General features: G+C 40.7%; 1 protein-coding gene across 1 annotated transcript in view; it reads right to left on the bottom strand.

Moving 5' to 3' along the window:
* Positions 1–830: 830 nt before the first annotated feature.
* The window catches only part of LOC311044857 (extracellular calcium-sensing receptor-like), a gene marked incomplete at both ends in the record, with an annotated part of 33,973 nt that continues 13,585 nt past the window's right edge, over positions 831–21,218 (bottom strand). The window contains 8 exons of the mRNA XM_084056672.1: positions 831–1,744; positions 2,498–2,621; positions 2,712–2,939; positions 10,294–10,569; positions 10,639–10,845; positions 11,238–11,507; positions 12,115–12,201; positions 15,331–15,453. Of these exons, the coding sequence (XP_083912798.1) occupies positions 831–1,744; positions 2,498–2,621; positions 2,712–2,939; positions 10,294–10,569; positions 10,639–10,845; positions 11,238–11,507; positions 12,115–12,201; positions 15,331–15,453 (2,229 nt within the window). The remainder of the gene's footprint in view (positions 1,745–2,497; positions 2,622–2,711; positions 2,940–10,293; positions 10,570–10,638; positions 10,846–11,237; positions 11,508–12,114; positions 12,202–15,330; positions 15,454–21,218) is intronic.

The following is a 21,218-nucleotide window of genomic DNA, read 5'->3' on the forward strand; positions in this document are numbered from 1 at the left end:
ATATATATATATATATATATATATATATATATATATATATATATATATATATATATATATATATATATATATATATATATATATATATATATATATATATATATAGATAGATGTATATAAAAAACAATTTCCTCTTCTTTTTGTCGTTGCCAGGAAAGCGGTATAATGACACTTTAGTCGTTATTTTAGCCTCAGATCTGTTAAAACAGCGAGGGACACAGCACTGCGCATATTGGGAAAATACACACTTGGACCCGGAAGTTATTCTAGCGGGCACAACGTCACGTCTTAACAACCGAATTACTTTGACCCATGAAGAAGTGCAATTCTTTCTCATCTATATGTAGGTCACCACAATCACCAAACCTTTTACCAATGTTTATTCACTAGACTCTAGTGAGGGTCGGGGCGCGCAGCGCCCCGACCCGATGACGCTAAGGAACAACATGGCCGACTGTAATGTTGTGAGTTTGTGTTGGCCGCAATTAATTATGCTGCGAGGGGGCAGATGTGTGCTGAGCAGTATGGAGTGGCCTACAGACTGCGCGTAGTAATTCTGCACGTTGTGGCGTGTCTTGTTAGTGACATTGATATGTTGTTTTTGTGTTTAGTCCCACACAGTGGCAGGTTTTTTTTGGGGGTTTTGGGTTTAGAAATGTATTATAGGATGACAGATAATTGGTGTTTGCATCTCTGACCAGATTAGGCTACTGCTACTAGTTTACTTAGGTAGAAAACTAAATATATTACTAACAAGGTTATCATCAATCTAATCTATATTTTATTGTTATAAAATACACAGAAAATGTGTTATCATTGAATTTCTGCTTCTACATCTTGGTGGCACCGCGACCCATGATGGACTTCTTAGTGTTTCTCTCAGGTTTACAAATTATTATATAACACTTTGGTCCAAACAGCGCCACCAAAAGGCCAAAACTAGATGCTAAAATAGCAAATACCTCCACTACATCTGCATATTTGCCTGGAGAGCTGATATATGCTGGGATGAAGGCTATCCACACGGCACAGAAGATCAACATGCTAAAAGTGATTAACTTGGCTTCATTGAAGTTGTCTGGAAGATTCCTTGCCATGAATGCTAGGGCGAAGCTGAGGAGTGCCAGTAAACCAATATAACCTAGTAACACTGCAAAACCAACTGTTGATCCCACTTCACACTCATAGACTATCTTATCATTGTTGTATTGTGTGTTTTTATGAGGAGTTGGTGAGGCAGACACAAGCCAGGCTGTGCAGATTATTGCCTGGATGGAAGTAAGAGCCAGAACTGTTCCTCTCTGCTGCATAGCACCAAAACACTTCATAATGTCTGCACCCCCAGGCTTTGAGGCCTTGAACACGGCCAACACCACCATAGTCTTTACCAGGATACATGAGACACACAGCACAAAGCTGATCCCAAATATTGCATGCCTCAGCTGACATGTCCAGAGCCTGGGACGGCCAATGAACAGAAGTGAGCACAGGAAACACAGTTGCAGTGACATCAAAAGTTGGAAACTGAGTTCTGAGTTGTTGGCGCGTACCATGGGTGTGTCACGATGATAAAGGAAGATTCCCAGGACAATGGCACAGCTAAGTGTGCCTAGCAATGAGATGGTTGTCAAGGCAATACCCAGGGCCTCATGGTAGGAGAGGAACTCCACGCTCTTAGGGACACAGTGGTCACGCTGGGGACTGGACCAGAAGTCCTCTGGACAACTGATGCACTCTGTAGAGTCTAACAAAGACGGAAAGGTTAAAGGGACAGACAAGTAGTTGAAAATTGCACAATCTACATAGAGATTCTTCTCACTTAAAATAATTCTAGTATCTGTCAAATTACTTTTCACTTGTAAATAAAACTCACCAGTATTACACTCTAGGCCTAGTTGGTAAAAACTGCTTCTTGTACAGCACAGCAGTTGATTGGAACAAATTGTCAAAGGAAATCAAATTGAGTGTTTCCCTCATTGCCTTTAAAAAAACTCACAACAATTGCTACAAAAGAATACTTAAATAATCAATACGGAAACGTTTTTGGGTCTAACTAGATTAACTTTATCAATTATTATAAAAGTATTGTTTGGATTTTATCCTCAATTTCTTACATTTCATGTTGTTTGTTTTGTTTGATGTCCAGAGCGGACCACAATGGAAATAAGCCTTCAGGGTACAGTCACACTTAACCTTTGTGGCCGTCTTTTTGCGATAGTTTTCAACCGAATGGAGTGTTTTGTTGCCATTGTGCTGATTTCGCTCCGCTCCGTTCCAATTGAAAACCATTGCAAAAAGACGGCCACAATAGGCAGAATCAAAGTTAGGTCTTTTTTTTTTATCCTCGGTGATGATACAAATGTGTCTGTATATTGCCTATGTGCTACAACCAAATCAATCACCACCAATCACAACTCAATTAATGAATCAAAATATCCAATCAATCAATCAATCAATCAATCAATCAATCAATCAATCAATCAATCAATCAATCAACCTGTCTGATTGCTGATCTCTCCCTCAGAACAAGCAATACAGTCAAAGCAGCAGACAGGTTCTCCTTTCCTTCTGGCCACACGGGTTCCAGGGGAACAGCTCTCACTGCACACTGACCGAGGAGGCTACAGAGGAAAGGAACAATGATCAGTTTCAGTCTGAATTACATTCACATCATGAGCTCAACATTAGTTATTTTAGAAAGCCAAAGTGACCTTTTTGGATTCAAAGTTCCAGAAGATTTTGTCTTCATCAAAGATGAGTTCTTCATCTCCTGAGGCTGACTTCTTGACCACACCCACATTGTGAACATTCATGCTTCCATCAGGGAGCCACACCCAGTTCATGACATCATAGATTGGTAAAGAATCACCATTCTCATCAAATGATACATCATCACCAAATGAGGTGGTGAAGTTGACCTTTTCCAGGTAATAGACAAGCTAGAAATTGTGATGAGGAAAATAATTAACAACTTGATTACCACTCATTGTCAAAATGTAACCATGTCATATATATAATTTAGGGCTGATTTGCAGCCAAGAGCACGGGAACCGATTTTTGTTGGGGGTCATGTGATCAGTGACGACGGCAAGAGTGGCCTGTGGCCCGCCGTAGTCAGCCTGCAGTCTAACATGGTGATTTTACCTCTAGCAGAAACGAGCGTTTACAGCCAATTCAGTTATATTGTATGTCTTGTGAAAACTAATCATATGCCATATGATTTCGAAAACACAGGACATGATGTTAAAGATCCAAAGTGCCTAAGGACTCTGCATGGCTGGCACGGGCGTCCTACTCCCTGAGCCAGGCTTGCACTTGGCCGCTGCACTGTGATGTTGAGACAGCTCGACAGACACTTCTTAGGGATTCTCAAGTGGGTTTCTACTTTCACCAACGTTTCGCTGAACACTCACCTCTTCATACTCCAATTTACCCCTTAACACATTCCCTACCAACTTAGATCTTAGATCTACGCCCGTTCAGATCCAACCGTCGACCGCCATTGACGTAGATCTATTTCGATTCAATTATTATTATTTATTTTTTATTCCACAAGGCGGCTCTTTAACGCAACTTATGAATGATCCCTCGGCGCTGACAGAAGGACTGGATGCATGTGACGTCATCCCAAAAAACTTCCATTCCGTCCATTCCTATATTAAGATTTGTAGAAAAACTATTCTAGCTCAGTTTTTTTTTTTGTGGAAACGAGGCATTTTCAACAGGCGATAGCAACAAAATGGCCGATACGGTAGAAATGTTTTTTTTTTCCAGTGGATAGACAAGACCCTCCCCCACCCCACAGACATTTTATTTTTACATCCGCGTGCACACAGTGGTTTCTGCGGCTCTCCAAAGATCGTTAAAACAGGTAAAAAACGCTGGTACCAGCAGATAAAGCGGATGTATAGTAGGGGTGACCGGGACAAAAGTAACAGGGGACAAAAGTAACACACTCAATAATTCCAATTAGAAAAAAGCTAGAGGGGTGAGACTTCTTGCGTTAGGCGTTACCACGGCGACGTAATACGCAAGAAACAACGCAAAAAAAAAAAACGTGACTTTCTATGGGTTTTTTTCAGAAAAATCAGAAAACCTCACCTTTCTTTGGAGCCACATTACTTTGGCATACTGTTACACAAAAACATGATTTGAAAACGATTTTTCTGCAATCACAGTTCAAAGTTTGGGCATTTTAAGCTAACTTTCAAACTTAAGAGTGTGTCGCCTCATTGAGGAGAGGACACGTCTGAGGTCTCCCCCGGAAATCTACCAAACAAATTGTTCTCACTGGCAAAATATTCACCTTACACGCATGTGTTTTGGGCATTATGCACTGTAGCCAGAGTTGTTTTCTTTCACACAATGTGACTACCAAAGCACAGAGACATACAGAATGTGAACTACAGCCTTCTGAGTGACAGGAGTTCCATCAGGCTCCTCCATTGTGACTTATGTTAATTCATCTATCATTTGGCAAAAAGATGATTACAAACACAGTTTCTTAACTCGCTCTTATAAACACGTTTTTGATCGTACCAACACAAAAATCGCACATGTTGTGCCTCAAAATCTCGGGCCACTACGAATGTAAACGCTTAAATTCTCTGTGAATGAAACGAGTGTTGTGATTGGTCAAAGAATATTGTTTCCGGTGGAAATACGCCAGACAGAAGTCCAGCCCCTATGGACACTCTCTGCTTTTCTCTTCGCAGATGTGTAAATCCTGGAAACAAGGCCAATAGCGATAACCATTCCATCTGTGCTCTTATTGGCCAGACACTGGTTATCAAAGTGTTGTCTGGGGACCCCCGGGGGTCCTTGATGGGTTACCAGGGGGACTTGCTGATGCCCCGCCCCCTCTGTTTTCTTATTGGCTGAGGTTTAAACAGCCATCCCATCAGGTCCCAGTGCCTTCTGGATGTTGACCCTTGTGAAGGCTGTGCGCATGTCGTCCTCCGAGATGATTAGAGGGCTGGTCTCTTTGCTTCCGTAGTAGGTGTTCAGTTCGTTGTGGAGGGAGGCAGGCGGGTTCACTTCAATTCTGGTTTTTGCTTTGCCTCTCGTCAAGGTGTGTACCGCCATTATTGAATTGGTCTTCCATCTTTGCAGTGTAGGCTTTTTTCGCCTTCCTGATGGCGCTGTTTAGCAGAAGCGTTGCTATGTAGGTCTCTACTAGGTTGGGGGCTTAGCCCCCCAGGCAACGGACACCCCGCGTGCACGTTTTTGGTTGTATTTCGGCGGATTTGGGTACTATTTTTGGGTACTATTGTACATTGTAAGTGTGTACTACTTTTATAGATATATTTAAGAAAACAAAACATAAAAAACGTTTTTCTTTTTGTATTTTTTTTTATTAGTGGCTTTGGATAAAACATTGGTGGCTATAGCCACCGAAGCCCCCGCGTAACGACGCCCCTGCTGTTTAGGGCAGCGTGGTGCTGTCGATCCATGGTTTCTGATTGGGATAGATCCGAACTGTCTTTTTTGGAAATATGTATATGCACTTATTGATATAACCAGTGACTGAGTCTGAGAGTTCATTGACACAATCCAATCCAGGATTGGATTGGATTAGACCACCAATAGGGACAGGCTGTAATTGCTGAAGCAGCGCCCCCTCTATTTCCCTATTGGCTGGGGTTTAACTCATTCACTGCCAGAAAAAAACATTACCTATAGCCGCCACTGCCAGCAATTTTCGAGTGTTTTTACTAACCTTTGAGAAATCATAGAATGTTATTCTTTACAACGATCTACCGGCCGATCGCTTTAAAAGACGTAGTGGGGTCTTGTAGACTCGGACAAAAAATAATGGTGCGGTGTAATCCGTTCCATAGATATGGAAAGCAACAGCAAAAGCAGGAAAAAAAAGATTTTTCCAAATATTTTGCGCCCTCTAGTGGAAAAAGAAAAGAAAAAAAAAACAGGCGTCAAAAGACGTCTTTTGCGGTCTGGGCTTTTGATTTACAAACATCAAAAGACGTCTTTGGCAGGGAACTAGTAAAACAGCCATAACTCCAGTTTGCAGCATGCTACCAACTCCAAACTTGGTTTATGGACTCAGACCACCAATAGGGACGGGCTGTAATTGCTGAACCCCCGCCCCCTCTGTTTTCCTATTGGCTGGGTTTTAAACAGCCATAACTCCAGTTCCCAGCTTGCTAAAGGCCCCAAACGTTTTGGGTGCTCTGAGACGGCCAATAGGGACAAGCTGCAACATGCTGATGCCACACCCCCTCTGTGTTCCTATTGGCTGGGGTTTAAACAGCCATAACTCCAGTTATCAGCATGCTAAAGGCTTCACACTTGGTAGGTGGTCTTACAGGATGGGCTGTAAATGCTAAAGCCCTGCCCCTCTGCTTTCCTATTGGCTTGGTTTAAACAGCCATAACTCCAGTTACCAGCATGCGACAGGATTTCCAATTTCTTTAAAAAATAATCCTTCTTACTTCCGGTTTGTCAGATTGCCTTGAAAATTCACACTCTCTGAGGGGTGTGGAGTTCAATGGTGCAAGTGGATCTCTTCACTTCTAGTTTTACCAGGAAGTGGTCGACCCGAAACTAGTAATCAAATTGAGTTAAAAGTACCTTAATTGAATAAAAGTACTTTGTTAGCAATTTATGATAACTATACCCTATTTAGCATTAGTTAAGCATTAGTAAATACTTAATTCATCATTCATCATAAAAATTGAGTATGTAGAAGTGTGTACATTTGTACACATAATTATGTAGACAAGGTTAGTGAGTGTGTCAATACACATTTATAAACACTTATTCATATGCAAACTGCTTAGTAAGTATTATAGTAATTTATGAATAATGCTATACAAATGATGAATTCATGATGAATTAAGTATACACAATCCTTTACTAGTGCTAAATAGTGTATTATTGAAGCTTTTATCACTTTGTTTACAGAGTAAGTTTAGTTATGGATTAATATGATGAATTCATGATGAAATAAGTATTAACTAATGCTTAATAGTACAGTTAAGTACCTAAGTGATTATAGTGAGTAAAACTGATGCTTAATAGTACAGTATATAGTTAAGTAGCTAAGTGATTATAGTGAGTAAAAAGTAACTTATTTGAGTAAAAGTACTACACATAATCAAAGTGAGTTAAAAAATACTTTATTTGTTTCACCCTAGCAACCGTCTATTAGACCGTAGCAACCATGGTTTTACCAAACGTTTTGGACTTTCAAAGTTAGTCCACTGAATTGCTGATTCTATTTGATTTTTTTTTGTACACATATGTATACATATATGTATACAAAAGTATTCTATTCAATACAATTTCTGTTAAGCTTATTAATGCTTTTACATTTTTATTCCATTTAAAGTTGTAATTTTATTTAAACTGTTTGTACCTTTAAATGCATATTCTGCTTAAATACATGTTCTAGTACATCAACTTGCGGATGTTTTCAGTGAGCCCACACAGTTTCTGCAGGAACTGATTTTCTAGTACATTGTTTGCATTCTATGTATGTGATAACCTTGCTTATTGTAAGTCGCTCTGGATGAGAGGATCTGCTCAGTACTTAAATTGTAAATTGATTGTACATTGTAAGTGGTCGTGTGTGTGTGTGTGTGTGTGTGTGTGTGTGTGTGTGTGTGTGTGTGTGTGTGTGTGTGTGTGTGTGTGTGTGTGTGTGTGTGTGTGTGTGTGTGTGTGTGTGTGTGTGTGTGTAGGCCCGGTTTGGCCGTCGGGAGGAGCGGGAGAATTCCCGGTGGCCTGCCATCTGATTGGCCTGCCTGTCCTGTCTGGACCTAGGGGGTCCTCAGAGTTACTACAGGGGGGCCGCCAAATCTTTGTGTGATAGGATTTTACATTAACCACTTGAACCCTAGCATCCATTTTCTGAGGAGAACTTTAACCAAACATAGCAGATCTACAAGCTCACAACGCCTCCCACTGTGAGGTGTTGTGAGCTTGTAGATCGGCTATTTTTTGCAAAGAGGTATAGTTGTAGTTGTAGAAGGAATTTAAAAAAAAAGTTGAATCTGTAACACAATTTTATTCAATTTAGAGGGGGTCCCTGCTTCATCTCTCTCTCAGCCAGGGGGTCCATGGCCTGAAAAACGTTGAAGACCCCTGCTTTAGACCAGCTATGATTAACAGTGAATCGTTTAGCAGCTCTGCAGGTCCATGGTCTAATCAATACATTATGCACTGCAGCTGAGAGTACTTAAAATTAAAGTTGAGAATCACAGACCTAGATGCCACAACAAAGTTTCCACAGTTGGACATAACTGAAATAATATTGAGTTATATGTACGTTCCTAGGGGGGAATTATGTTACTAAGCATTGTATTCTCACCAGCCTGTAACAAGCTGTAAAGATTTAGCTCCTTACATGACCGAATTGGTAGGCTATTCCTGAATGCAGTGGTGTAAAGCAACTTAAAAGTACATTTACTCAAGTACTGTACTTTTTTTTAAAGGTACTTTTACTTTACAGGAGTACTTCCCATTTTCAGTACTTTTACTTCTATCCAATTACATCTCAGAGGCAAATATTGTACTTTTGCTCCACTACAATTATTTGAAAACTTTAGTTACTAGTTACTTTGTAGATTTGGATTATTATTACAAAACATACATTACCCACTTCAGCCCTATATACATTTCGGCAATTTACATTTCTGCAATTTCGATCTACAAGCTCACAATGCAAAGCATTATGAGCTTGTAGATCTGCTATTTTCAAAAGATTTTTGTATATTTGAAAACTTGAAATGGGACATTCTGCATAATGATGACTACTTTTACTTTTGATACTTTAAGTACATGTTGATAACAATACTTTTTTACTTTTCCTCAAGTACATTTTGAATTCCAGACTTTTACTTGAAACAGAGTATTTCTACAACTTGAGTACTTTTTTTCACCACTGGCTGAATGTTTAGCTGTAATAAATAACCTTGGCATTAGGCTACTTGTTACTTTCAAAGCTTATTCCATTTAGTGCTAGATGTGGTTTGTTGTGGTATTATTTCTCTCATCACAAACATATAGTTGAGTGAGTTGACTGTTGTGACTGTTGTATCAACCCGATCGCCAGAGGAAACGTTCTCATTGAACGTTTTTCAACGTTTCTCAAAATCCGTGCATAGACTACTGGAAAACCACAAATTCTGTGCATAGCCGCCTCGCATCTCCCCCATTGTGACTAAACCATTTCGGAGCCGCGCAGTCTCAAGGGAATTGTCGCGCGCGAGTTGCCGTCCTGAACATTGCGACATTCCCTTGAGCCTACTCAGCGGCGTTTGAGTTACGTACCGATAGGCACAGAATCGTAAATTTTGTTGTGGGGACTGCTCTACTTCCTGGTTTTTCCGGGTTGCGACTGGTTACGCCCACCGTGGGACTCCCCGTACATATGCACGGAATTTGGGGGTTTCTAGGCGACTATGCACAGAATGACGTGCACAAATCCGTGCAATGTATACTAATTCTCTGGCGATCAGGCTGGTTGTATTGAGGGAAACATTTGGTTGACAATATGTGATGGTATGTTGTATGTATGTAGGGAATAGAAAAGCACTGGACTGGATATAAAACTTTTGTGTGACTGTTGGTATACAATATATGGAATAATGATTTTCGGTGATTACTTTGCGAATGTGGAAAGGAATAAAGCTATAACTGTTGAATTCACTCCTGTGACATACTGATACTGTAAAGTAAAAGCGAGTGTTGTAGTGACTACTACTGCATACAGTGTGTGGTATATGTTTGTATATTTAGTTTTTTTTTTACAAGAAACATCTCAGACAAAATTGACTATTGTTATGGTCTGAAGCACTGTCAGTGCCGCAAGGCATGTGTGTGAGTGCGGGCGGCAGGCACGTTCGTGTTCATGTAGTCTAATATTGGGTAGGGTGGCCTGGAAGGGTGTATGACTCCCACAATATAGAGCTTTAACTAAAAAAGAAACACACATTTTGATTTAACAAAGTAATGCTGTGTGATAGGATTTTTTTTCTTTTTACATTGACCACTTGAACTGCCAGGCAATTAGTATTACTAGCCTATACATCACAATAAGAACATTTGTTATTTAATTGTATTTAATTTAATTTTGATATATTTTATTTTATTTTAATTCGATAATTGTCAACAGTATCCATACAATCATTATTATTCATAATACATTGATAATGCATTTTTCATCCTACTGTGTCCATTCATGTGTTTTATCATATTTACATTATTCAGTATTAATCTAAATGTCCAACTAGAAAAACTTAACAGGTAAACTGTGAATTCATATCATACCTGCCATAGTTGTATTGTCTGCAAACTGGCACAGCTGTGCGCAATGAAAGGCCCTCTTCCTGGCACACATTGCAACATGTCATGGAGGGCATGGGCCAGAGCATACACAGCCTTGTACACATTATACTCTGGTCTGAGGTCAGACACATCCAACAGTGAAGTTTCTACTGTTCCTAGGTCCTCTTGTCCAGTACACACCACTCCACCATTATCCACCCACTCTGTAGGAAGGGGTGCAAACTTACACTGAAATGTGATCTCCCAAAACTGCCTCACCTGAAGAAACACAATTAAGACTTAAACATAAATAAACCAGTTTAATATGAAATTAACCAAAATACTCACAATGCTATTTTCATGGCTGTTGTCAGGCTCATTGTCAGGATGTATTTTTAACAAGAAGTCCTTGAGACCTGGTATCTCTCCACGGCGGATGGAGATACCCAGGGTGCCTCTCAGGTACGGCATGAAGTTAGGAGTCTGGAGTCCAGTATATGTTGACCAGGCCTCACTGGCCATCCATTGCAGACCTGTCACATTCTGCTTTACCACCTATTGTGTTGAACAAAATATATTAGTATATATCATTTCTGTTCGACAGAAGCCTGTGTTCAAATGGATACATTTAGTTATTATTTAGTCACAAGCTCTTGTTAATACTTTTCATAGGTTCAAAACCCACAGATACTTTTTAAAGAATTGCTTAAAGCAGTAAGATGTTTGATTTGTGTTATTATCTGTTAATGAGACCAAAAGGGAAATAAGAACATGTTTAAAATAAGCACACAATTGCTGAGCATTTAAATTGATGAATCTAGAGAGTCATTAAATTGCATTGCATTAAACATGCTTTAAAAATGTATTCTTAAAGAATGTATACACTTCAATAAAGCTAATTTCATATTCCTTTTAATTATGAATGCATCATGAATAACAAACCAAACCTCCTCCAGGAGTTTAGGCATACGACTCTCAAATACAAATGCAATGACCACACGAGCTGTGGATTTCTTCATCACAGAGACAATCCTCTGAAGTTCATCTGGGTCAGAGTCCATGGGCACAACCTCCACATACGCTAGACAAGCCAAACCAGACTGGGCCAGCTCAGACTGGAAGGATCTGGCAGCATTGTGTCCATAGTCATCATCAATCACCAGCATTCCTACCCAGGTCCACTTGAACCACCTCATAATGTGGAGCATAGCTCGTACCTGATGGAGAGAACGTGCTTAGGCTAGATTATTCACATAGTGAATCAGTGAATCTCCTACACAAATTCCACAATAGAAAAGGTCTAATCATTCTCTTTTGATGCTGTCAATATTAGAAATTCAGCAACAGCAGTAATACTAACAAGCCAATCGGAGGTGAAATGCGGGGCCCGGGGACGGCCAGGTGTCCTTGAGGGGTTCCATGGGGTCCCCAGCAAAATATTTTATATATTTTACCACTTTAACCTTTTACATCGGCTACTATCTACGAACTCACAAGAAAGAAAAGTGACATATTTTGGAAACATTTCAACAGCACCGTGCTTCAAACTTAATTCATGCTCTGCTGACTCAGGGCCGTAGGATTCCTACACTCAGGTCCAGGCAAATAATCAAACCTCTAACACAGATGCATTGCGCTCCAACCTTTTGAAAACAAGCTTCACACTCCATTCACATCTGCCTGCTCTGCTCACATGCTCTAGCTGAAAATGTTTTCAGATGGGGGTCAAAATACATATTAAATTGGGGGTCCTTGACATGAAAAAGTTTGAGAACCACTGTACTACTATATATCAGCAGATCTATTGTCTATATATAAATTCACCTGGAAGGCGTCACTTGGGATTGTTCTGAAGAAGGATGGGAACTGGTTATGGTCACTCAGACAGGAGCAGGTGGCAAAGTAACTGACCTGCAAAAGGTACAAAACATAATGTTTTCTAATCTACTCAATTATTTAACAAATGTCCCCTGCAAACAGAGAATATGAGCATTTGATCATATAACAATAAAGCCAGATTACAGAGACATTTTTATGACAAAATACGTTCTGCAATCTGCACACCTGTTACAATGTATCTTGTATTATAACATTGTTGTAACTTTATTACGTATTTATCACAGTGATTGATACATTAGGTTTAACGTTACACTATCATAATACATGTAACGTCCTGAATATCACTCCAAATGGTGAACTCCCCACCCACCCCTTTATATAAAAAAAAGACATTACATCTGACCATGAGACAGGCCTGACTCAGGGCTGTAGGATTCCCTACTCTCAGGTCCAGGCAAAGAATTGAACCTCTAAAACAGATGCATTGTGCTCCAACTTTTTGAAAACCATGCTTCACACTTCATTCAAAATATGTCTGCTCTGCTCTCATGCTCTAGCTGAAAGTAAATATTGTCGTTGTCGGATGGAAACTAATTTCAGGAAATGGGAAAAAGAGATCTCTCCCAGTGGATCCAATGTAGTTATTATGTAGTCACAAGCCTTTGACTTTTCATTGGTTCTATATTTTAAAACCCACAAAGCACTTTAACTTTTAGTTTCAAAATATAAAAAAATAGCTGATCTACAAGCTCACACTTATTTACGCTCACACCTAATAAGCCGAAATATGGAGACATGAGGTTTCTGCCAGACAGCGACAATATGTTCTGCCTTTCAAGCTGTAAAATGTGACAAAATGCATCACATATTTTATACTTCTAAATAACCAAAATTAAGCATAACATATGTCATGGTAAAAACGGGTTCAAGTAGAAAGCATACCTGGGGCACTCTGTATAAACCTAATATGCTAGCAATAGCAATAGAACTTGTTGAGGTAGAAGTACCCACAATTCCGAGCACTGGAGGGGACCCGACACATCTCTCATCCAATTGAAAAGTATCCTCTCTTCCAGTGACCAATGACAGTGCTGCATTTAATGCAACTCCAAGTGTCTCACATGTATCATAAATACTATATCCCAGAGTCACATTGGGTAGCAGGTTGCTGTTTCTGTTGATCTCATTAATAGCCAAAGCCATGGTCTGTGCACACCTGAAGCCATCGATGTCAAATCTAGCACACAAAACTCCACTGTAACTTTGAATATTAATATGATGGTAGAAATATGCAAGATCAACTAATCCTCTGGTGCTAAAACAAGTTACCTATACTGCCCTGCCAAGGTAAAGAGCAGTAACTACGAAAAAAAAACAAAACAGAAAAATGGGTTTAAAAGTGATTCAACTGGTCAGCCAAATGAGATATCGGCATATAAGTGATATTACACTAATTTTGCATCTGTTCTTGAGGTAATTGTTTATCCCCCAAAATCACAAAGGCTAATTTGACCTTTGGGATACAAAAATAAGTCGGCGTGTCCCAAAACGTAGTTACTGCTCTTTACCTTGGCAGGGCAGTATAGTCTTGCTTGCTTTTATATTTGTGATACTTACGTATAGCAAGTGGGCTCCTGTTGCTTGGAGGTGAAAGACAACTGAGGGTGGACAGAGCGGAGGTGGATATAAAACAAGCCACCCAGAATAAAGTCTCCAGCCTTATAAACTCTGTTCAGATTAAACTGTGCCTGTAACTCACAAGAAGAGGAAGGGGAGGAAGACAAAGCAGAGAAGGAAGAGAACAATGTCAAGGTCAAATACATGTATGAAAACAGGTGTGTGTCTACAGAAGCCCTCATGACTGTCCTCCTCTGTCTAACACCCTCCCCCCTTTCTAAATCCATTGTCCAGTTACTGCATTTTATACACAGTGCCGTGTCATCCCCTGTGTTACCTTATGCCACTACGTAATCATTTACACCAGAGGCAGTAGAGGCAGGGCTTAACATACACTAGTATGGTATATCCAGGAGTCCAGGACTATCTAAACTAATATTATCATTTATTATTGGTTTAAACAGTGTGGGAATTTGCAGGTGAGGCTGTGACCGATTTGAGATAAGAGGCTGAAAAAGCTAGATTTGAGTACTGTATGTTTTTGCATTTTGATTTAATCAGTCACACCCTGAAGATCCTGCCCTTTTGTCCTTGAGCAGAAGCTCCCAGCTTTAAGTGTGAACTACAACAAGTCACCGGACCAAGTCTTTTGTCACCTAGCAGGCTGATTACAATACTATTGTTTTTATGCAAGGGTGATGGCTAAGATGAATATGTCATGTTATTTTAAATCATCTCTTTTTGTTTAAATCATTCATACAAGGTAGAATACATATATGTGTGGTCTTATATTGAAGCTAATAAGATGTTAAACAATTATTTCATAATATGAGCTTGTGTAAAAGTGCAGTTTGATAGATAAATGTTATGTGCTAAAACTAAGGCAGATTGTGTAAATCCATTGTGTTGACTTTCAAGGCCCTGCCCAATGATTCTATTGTTCCTAGAAACAGCTTTATACAAAACATTATGTTGTGTCTGTCCTATAATGTGTCAATCAATGCGCATGTGCACGCGCACACGCACACGCACACACACACACACACACACACACACACACACACACACACACACACACACACACACACACACACTTTTTTCCCCACATGAGGCCTTGATGTTTGTTTGTTTTTTCCCCATGATACTTTTAGGACACAGTGGTAGGCTACAATGTTTCAACTTTGTTTTTTTTACAACCAAGGTTTATGTTTTAGCTTAAAGTAAATAAAGGATGAATGTTAAAACATTTTAATTTACTGCTTTCTATAGCTTAATTAAGCAATTTTCAGTGGGCGCGGGCATTTGGGCAGGTGGCTAAATGTATGTTTTTACACAATAAAAAAGGTCCTGTGGTCTTTCATGGCCAGGTGTGAGTTATTGGGGGCTAGAAGAGCTACTGTACATAATAATAAAGAAATCGACGTGTTATTGTGTAAAAAAAATATGTGCACAAAGCTTAAATACTGCATGCCTCAGCTGACAAGTCCAGTGCCTGGGATGGCCAATGAACAGAAGTGAACACATGAAACACAGTTTCAGTGACAGCAAAAGTTGAAAGCTGAGTTCTGAGTTGTTGGCGCGTACCATGGGTGTGTCACGATGATAGAAGAAGATTCCCAGGACAATGGTACAGATAAGTGTGCCTAGCAATGAGATGGTTGTCAAGGAGATACCCAGGGCCTCATGGTAGGAGAGGAGCTCCATGTTCTTAGGGACACAGTGGTCACGCTGGGGACTGGACCAGAAGTCCTCTGGACAACTGCGGCCCTATTCTGGGTGCCGTCTTACCCATTATCCCTAAACTTCTTTGCCATTTTTTACTATTTTGAAAAACATTTTCAAGTACATACATAATATAAAATGACCAGTGTCATTGCTGATCTCTCCCTCAGAGCAAACAATACAGTCAAAGCAGCAGACAGGTTCTCCTTTCCTTCTGGCCACACGGGTTCCAGGGGAACAGCTCTCACTGCACACTGACCGAGGAGGCTACAGAGGAAAGGAACAATGATCAGTTTCAGTCTGAATTACATTCAGAACCCTGAAGTCAACATTAGTTATTTTAGGAAGCCAGGCTTAGGTTAGGATGTTAGGATTATGATGTTAGGATGTTAGGATGTAAAGGCCTTTGCAGACAGGGTGCGATTTTCCGCACGGAAAAAACTGAAAATATATATTTTTTAAAATTTCTCATGCACACCCCGTGCGGCGATGCGTGTTTTTTTCTCAATCGAACCCAGTTTGATTTGTGCATCTTTTCGCATGCGTTAAAAACTGATTGACTAATCGCACCCTGTGTGCAAAGGCCTTTAGGGTTAGGATGTTAGGATGTTAGGACGTTAGTATTATGGCTTGTAGATTTCACCATTATAATTAGCTTTTTAAATAATCATTTAAAAAAGGAACCGTTTTCCCACCCGACAGCGACTATATAAAGCCTATACCTGTATATGGTTCTGTATCAGTATATGAGTCAGTTTTAGCAGATTTCATTCTAATTGGCTACTATGACTGCCTGTGAATTTCATGGGCCTGGTTAGGTCATCCTGGCCTGGCGGAGATCTGCCCTGTGGTGCACAGCAGCACAACAAGTGAATTCAATTAACTTCAATGAGGAGCTGTGCAGCAAAAACGAGATCAAACTGTCATATAGCTGCTGAAATACATTTCCCATTTGGATCATTGTGGACAAACGAACAGAACATGGATGTTGTTTGCAAAAAGATTAATTATTTCTTGTCCATCCATGATATCTCCTGTTTGGCCCGGTGATGCTTTTGTGTCGTATTACACAGTGGCGTAACGAGGCAACAGTGGGCCCTGACGCGGGGTGCATGGTCACAGCAGACCGTTATGCACGCGCATGAGCGCCCGGTTATTAGCGGGTTTTAATAAAAAAAAATGCGGGTTTGTGACGGATTCCGGGTACCTAAACAATTGTTTTGTAACCGACCAAACACTACTGAATGAAGGAATAACACAAAAACGTCCATACAAGTCAAACATCTATATAACGGTCATTAGAACTGCTTGATCAAAATAACGAAATCTTATTTTAAATGTGGTAAAAAATAGTTCATTATGCTTGCATATCCTAATGCATGGATGCAAATAAGATTTCATTTCGTTATTTGGCTATTTTCTGTGTACCAATTAAGAAAATAAACGATAAGAAAACAGCCAAAACAAATATATACTATCGGACGGTCTATATATCCTATATAAGTCCACGGTGGGCAAAGAAAACTGAGTATAAAAAAGCCATTAGAAATGCTTAATAAAGTAAACAACAAGATAATAATGCAAAAATAATTACATTTTATTTTAAATTCTCCATTTTCCTCCGACATTCAACAACTAAACACTGAATGCGCTTCTCAAAGCGTGCTTTTCAAATCTCAAATGCGCAATTTCGCACGGATATAATAAAGTCCTTCATGGCAAGTACAAAGTGCCAAATAACACAATAATGTCCATAACACAAGCTTCATTCCAACACCCGCCCACTTCAGCACCTTGAACAGAGTCACTGGGTTGAGAGGAGAAAAAAAAGGAGAAGAAAAAATAAATGAAAATCTGGTGACGGCACACCACAACGACAGATTAAAGTTCTTAGTGATTATCAAAATAAATGAAAGAGGCTCTGCCTTTGCTTACCTTGTAGGATAACCTTCCGGGATTTTCGCTCTGCAAAGTTATCCTCACTTATAAGTCTCCTCACTGCCAGGAGAGCCAGTAGGATACAACAGCAGTGAAAACAAAAGTGTGGGGAAGAATCAATTGTCATAAATTGGGGAGAAAAGGGGGCAAAAAGCTGAACAATTATAGAAAGATAATACAAAAAAAAATACTGCTTGTTTTTAAAGCCCCGAATTGTCATGCTACTGCTTATATCTGTGACCTTTTGTTTTAAGTCCCTAAGAGCCAAGCCACTGCCTGAGATCCTCCAGCAGGGCCCTTTAGTTAGGTGAGTAGATGGGTAGAGGACAGAGTGCTGCAACTTGCAATGGGCCAGGTCTTCAAGATACTGAAGGGACCAGTGCCCATGTACGGCACACAAATGGGGATGAATTCATTCTACTATTATGCCACCAACATGTGGAATGCCCTACCAACAGCCATCAAAAAGTGCGACTCCCTATACCTCCTTCAAAACTGCCACAGAAGAGCAGAGAAGAAATTACCACCCAATGCTTTTCTGTAAATATACTTTCACTGCTCCTAGTGTTGATGATCTCTTGTATAGTATTGTACCGGTATGTCTTTATATGTCTTGATGAATTGAATACACAGGACCACAATGGAAACAAGCCCTCAGGGCTTTTTGTGTTATCTTTTTAGCATTATTGACTGTATTGTATTGTAACTGTACCTCTGCGCTTTTGCAAACTGTTAATAAAGTATTCAATCAATCAATCAATCAATTAATCAATCAATCAATCAATCAATAAATCAATCACCTTGTCATAAAGGGTGAACAGGCTTTTGTGTGCTGGTCCCTCGGCTGTGGAACTTCCTCTCTTAAATATCTTCTTAAAACTCACTTCTATCACAAAGCTTTTTCTAATTGATTAATTGTTATGTTATTTTATATAGACCATGGAATCATTCACTGTTGTTACTATAAGGCACTTGCTGTTCGAAGTTATTATTATACCAACCACCAGTTTTACCCTAGTAACCACCTGATTTACCTTAACGACCTTAGCAACCACAGTTTTACCCTAGCAACCACCTGCTTTACCATAGGAACCACATACAAGAGACGTCGCGAGCTGCAGGCACACTTTTTAGTTCATTGTTATTGTCTCCGCCTGGCCGAGACTATGTTTTGCACCCCGTCCGTCCGTCCGTCCGTCCGTCCGTCCGTCCGTCCATCCGCCCGTCCATCGCCCCGCCCCCTCCGTCTGTGGACAGCTAATCTACGGCACCATTGAAATGATCACAGCGAAACTGTGCATGCACACTCCCTGGATGCCAGAACAGAACCTGCCCCAATTTTTTTCTCATGGGCCTGTTATAGCACCACCGGGAGGCCACTTTTTGCAAAAAACATTTTTTGACAGTACTCCTACAGATTTTGTCCAAACAACAGGCAAATCGGTACACAGTATGTCTTTGATTTTTCATATTCCATCCTGATTGGCTAAGATTGACCCGTTTTGAACAAAATGCTGCAAATCATGAACGCAGTGTCCGTTTGCAGTGAAACTTTGCACGCACATTCGCACTACATTGGGGAACTAATGACTTTCAACATTGCTCTATTATAGTGCGACCAGGCGGCCGATTTTGGCAAAACAATATTTTTATATTACTCCTACAAATTGTGTCCAAACATCACGCAAATCGCTACATATTATCTCTTTGGTCAAGTGATCAAGACGGATCCATCCTATCCGTCCGATTTGTCACATTCCAGCCTGATTGGCGAATTCGGAACATTGCTGGCCAACACTAACCTACCTGACCTGGCGGAGACCTGTGCTCCGAGGAGCACTTTTTCTAGTTAGAATGCTCTATTCTTCATGCAAAATTCATTACAATGGTGCCAAACCTAAAACAACATTTCTATGTGCACAACATTTGTCAAAACGTAAAAAAAATAAAATAAATGTCTGTTTTGAAGTAAAGTTGCATACATTTCTTACAGACATGAGGCTAAATCAAACTGTTTTTATTTATTTTTCAGTTTATTTAGAGCTGAACATAATGATGATGACCTTCAGGTTTATTATTTTGGCCTCATGCCTTACTGTCGCAGGAGGCAACAGACACACCTCCAATGTGAATGAATCGCACGTCAGTCTTTACTTAGTCGCAAAACTACCCAGATGATACAATACTTATGAAGAGCTTTGTCCATTGTTCCAATTCTTCAAACTAGACTCAGTGTTGTACAACTTAAAGGGAGAACTTAGATGATGTCTTGCTACACTGCTAGTTTCAAAAAGGTATTTTCCAGATAGGATGAACTATAGTTCCTAGAGCCATGCACACATGAGTTGACAACCATTAATTTGACCTAAACCTGAAATGTGCCTTGCAGTGCCACAACACGGTGACTCTGAAGTTACAGAGGTCCTGCACTGTGGCTCAAACCCACGGCCCTGTAATCCCCATAACAGCCTCAGCGGTGGGAAGAAACTACGTACATAATACATACTGTACCTAATACATAATTATACTCAAGTATCCCCATAACCAAGACCTAAGGAGACAGGCGCCGGTACAGCGACTCGGAGGAGTGTGTGTTTGTGTGTGTGTTTGTGTGTGTGTGTGTGTGTCTGTGTGTGTGTGTGTGTGTGTGTATGTGCACCCCGGGAGCCACCGTCCCGGGCATGGAGGCAGGGCCGGACTGGGACCAAAATGTAGCCCTGGCATTTTGGTCCGAACCGCCCCCGCCCCCCCCCCCCCCCCGTTTTGTCAACGGGGGGGGGGGGGTGGCGCAGTGCGGCTGCACATGAACTCTGCAGCCGCATTGAGGCCCCTGCTGGAAAGCATCCCAGCCCAAACATTAACGCGACTAATAATTGGGCCCCGTGACCCGGAAATTAGCGTAATAATCCTAAAACGGGAGCAAAAATATTAAAAAAAAAACTAAACTTTTTTTTGCGCCCAGTGGCTCACTGGCCCAGCGGCCCACCGGGCATTTGCCCGGTACGCCAAATGGCCAGTCCGCCGCTGCATGGAGGTGGACCAAGGACCCCTCGGGGGTCCCTGGCCCGGAAACAGCGCCGCTTGGTTGTCCCTGTGTCAAATTCGCTTTTTCAGCCGGGATTTTGGACTAAGGGCGCGCTCCCACCGCACTTTTATTTTACCTCTGGGGCAGAATCTGCCAATGCTTTGTCAATGCAAATGCGTGGATTCACGCAAGAGCAGATTTTTCCGCTTGTCGCGCAGACCTTGCGTTTATCCGCTCTACACGAAGAAGCATAAAACTGCTGGAGGCAGGAGCTGATTTTCACCCTCTGTCCAATCGGGTGAGTCGAAGGCGGACCGTCCCAAGACTCAGGAAGCAACATGGTGCTCTCAGTGGACCAACTGGTTGTAGCTGTTGCATCTCACCCAGTGCTTTATAATTTGTGCACTTGGGGTTCGTACATCTACATACACATTCAGATTTAAAATATAAAGTGCTTACATGGCCACGGATTTTACAATCATGCACGGGCCCTCAGAAGTACCCGTATCTTCCGTATTGTTCAATAAAAAGCATTTTAATCCAATTGGTGGCCATTTCCCCATAGAGTTATAATGTACCAACAGTGCAATACACTTCTCAACCGCTAGGGTCGCGCAGTTGAAAGCATACGGAGAAAATTACCACTGATTGGATTAAAATGCTTTTTATTGAACAATACGGAAGATACTGATACTTATGAGGGCCCGTACATGATTGTAACATCCGTGGCCATGGGGTAAGTACTTTATATTTGAAATCTGAATGTTTACGTAGATGTACGAACCCC

Source organism: Gymnoscopelus microlampas (assembly GCF_963454915.1).
Source record: "Gymnoscopelus microlampas genome assembly, chromosome: 5".
Taxonomy (NCBI): domain Eukaryota; kingdom Metazoa; phylum Chordata; class Actinopteri; order Myctophiformes; family Myctophidae; genus Gymnoscopelus; species Gymnoscopelus microlampas.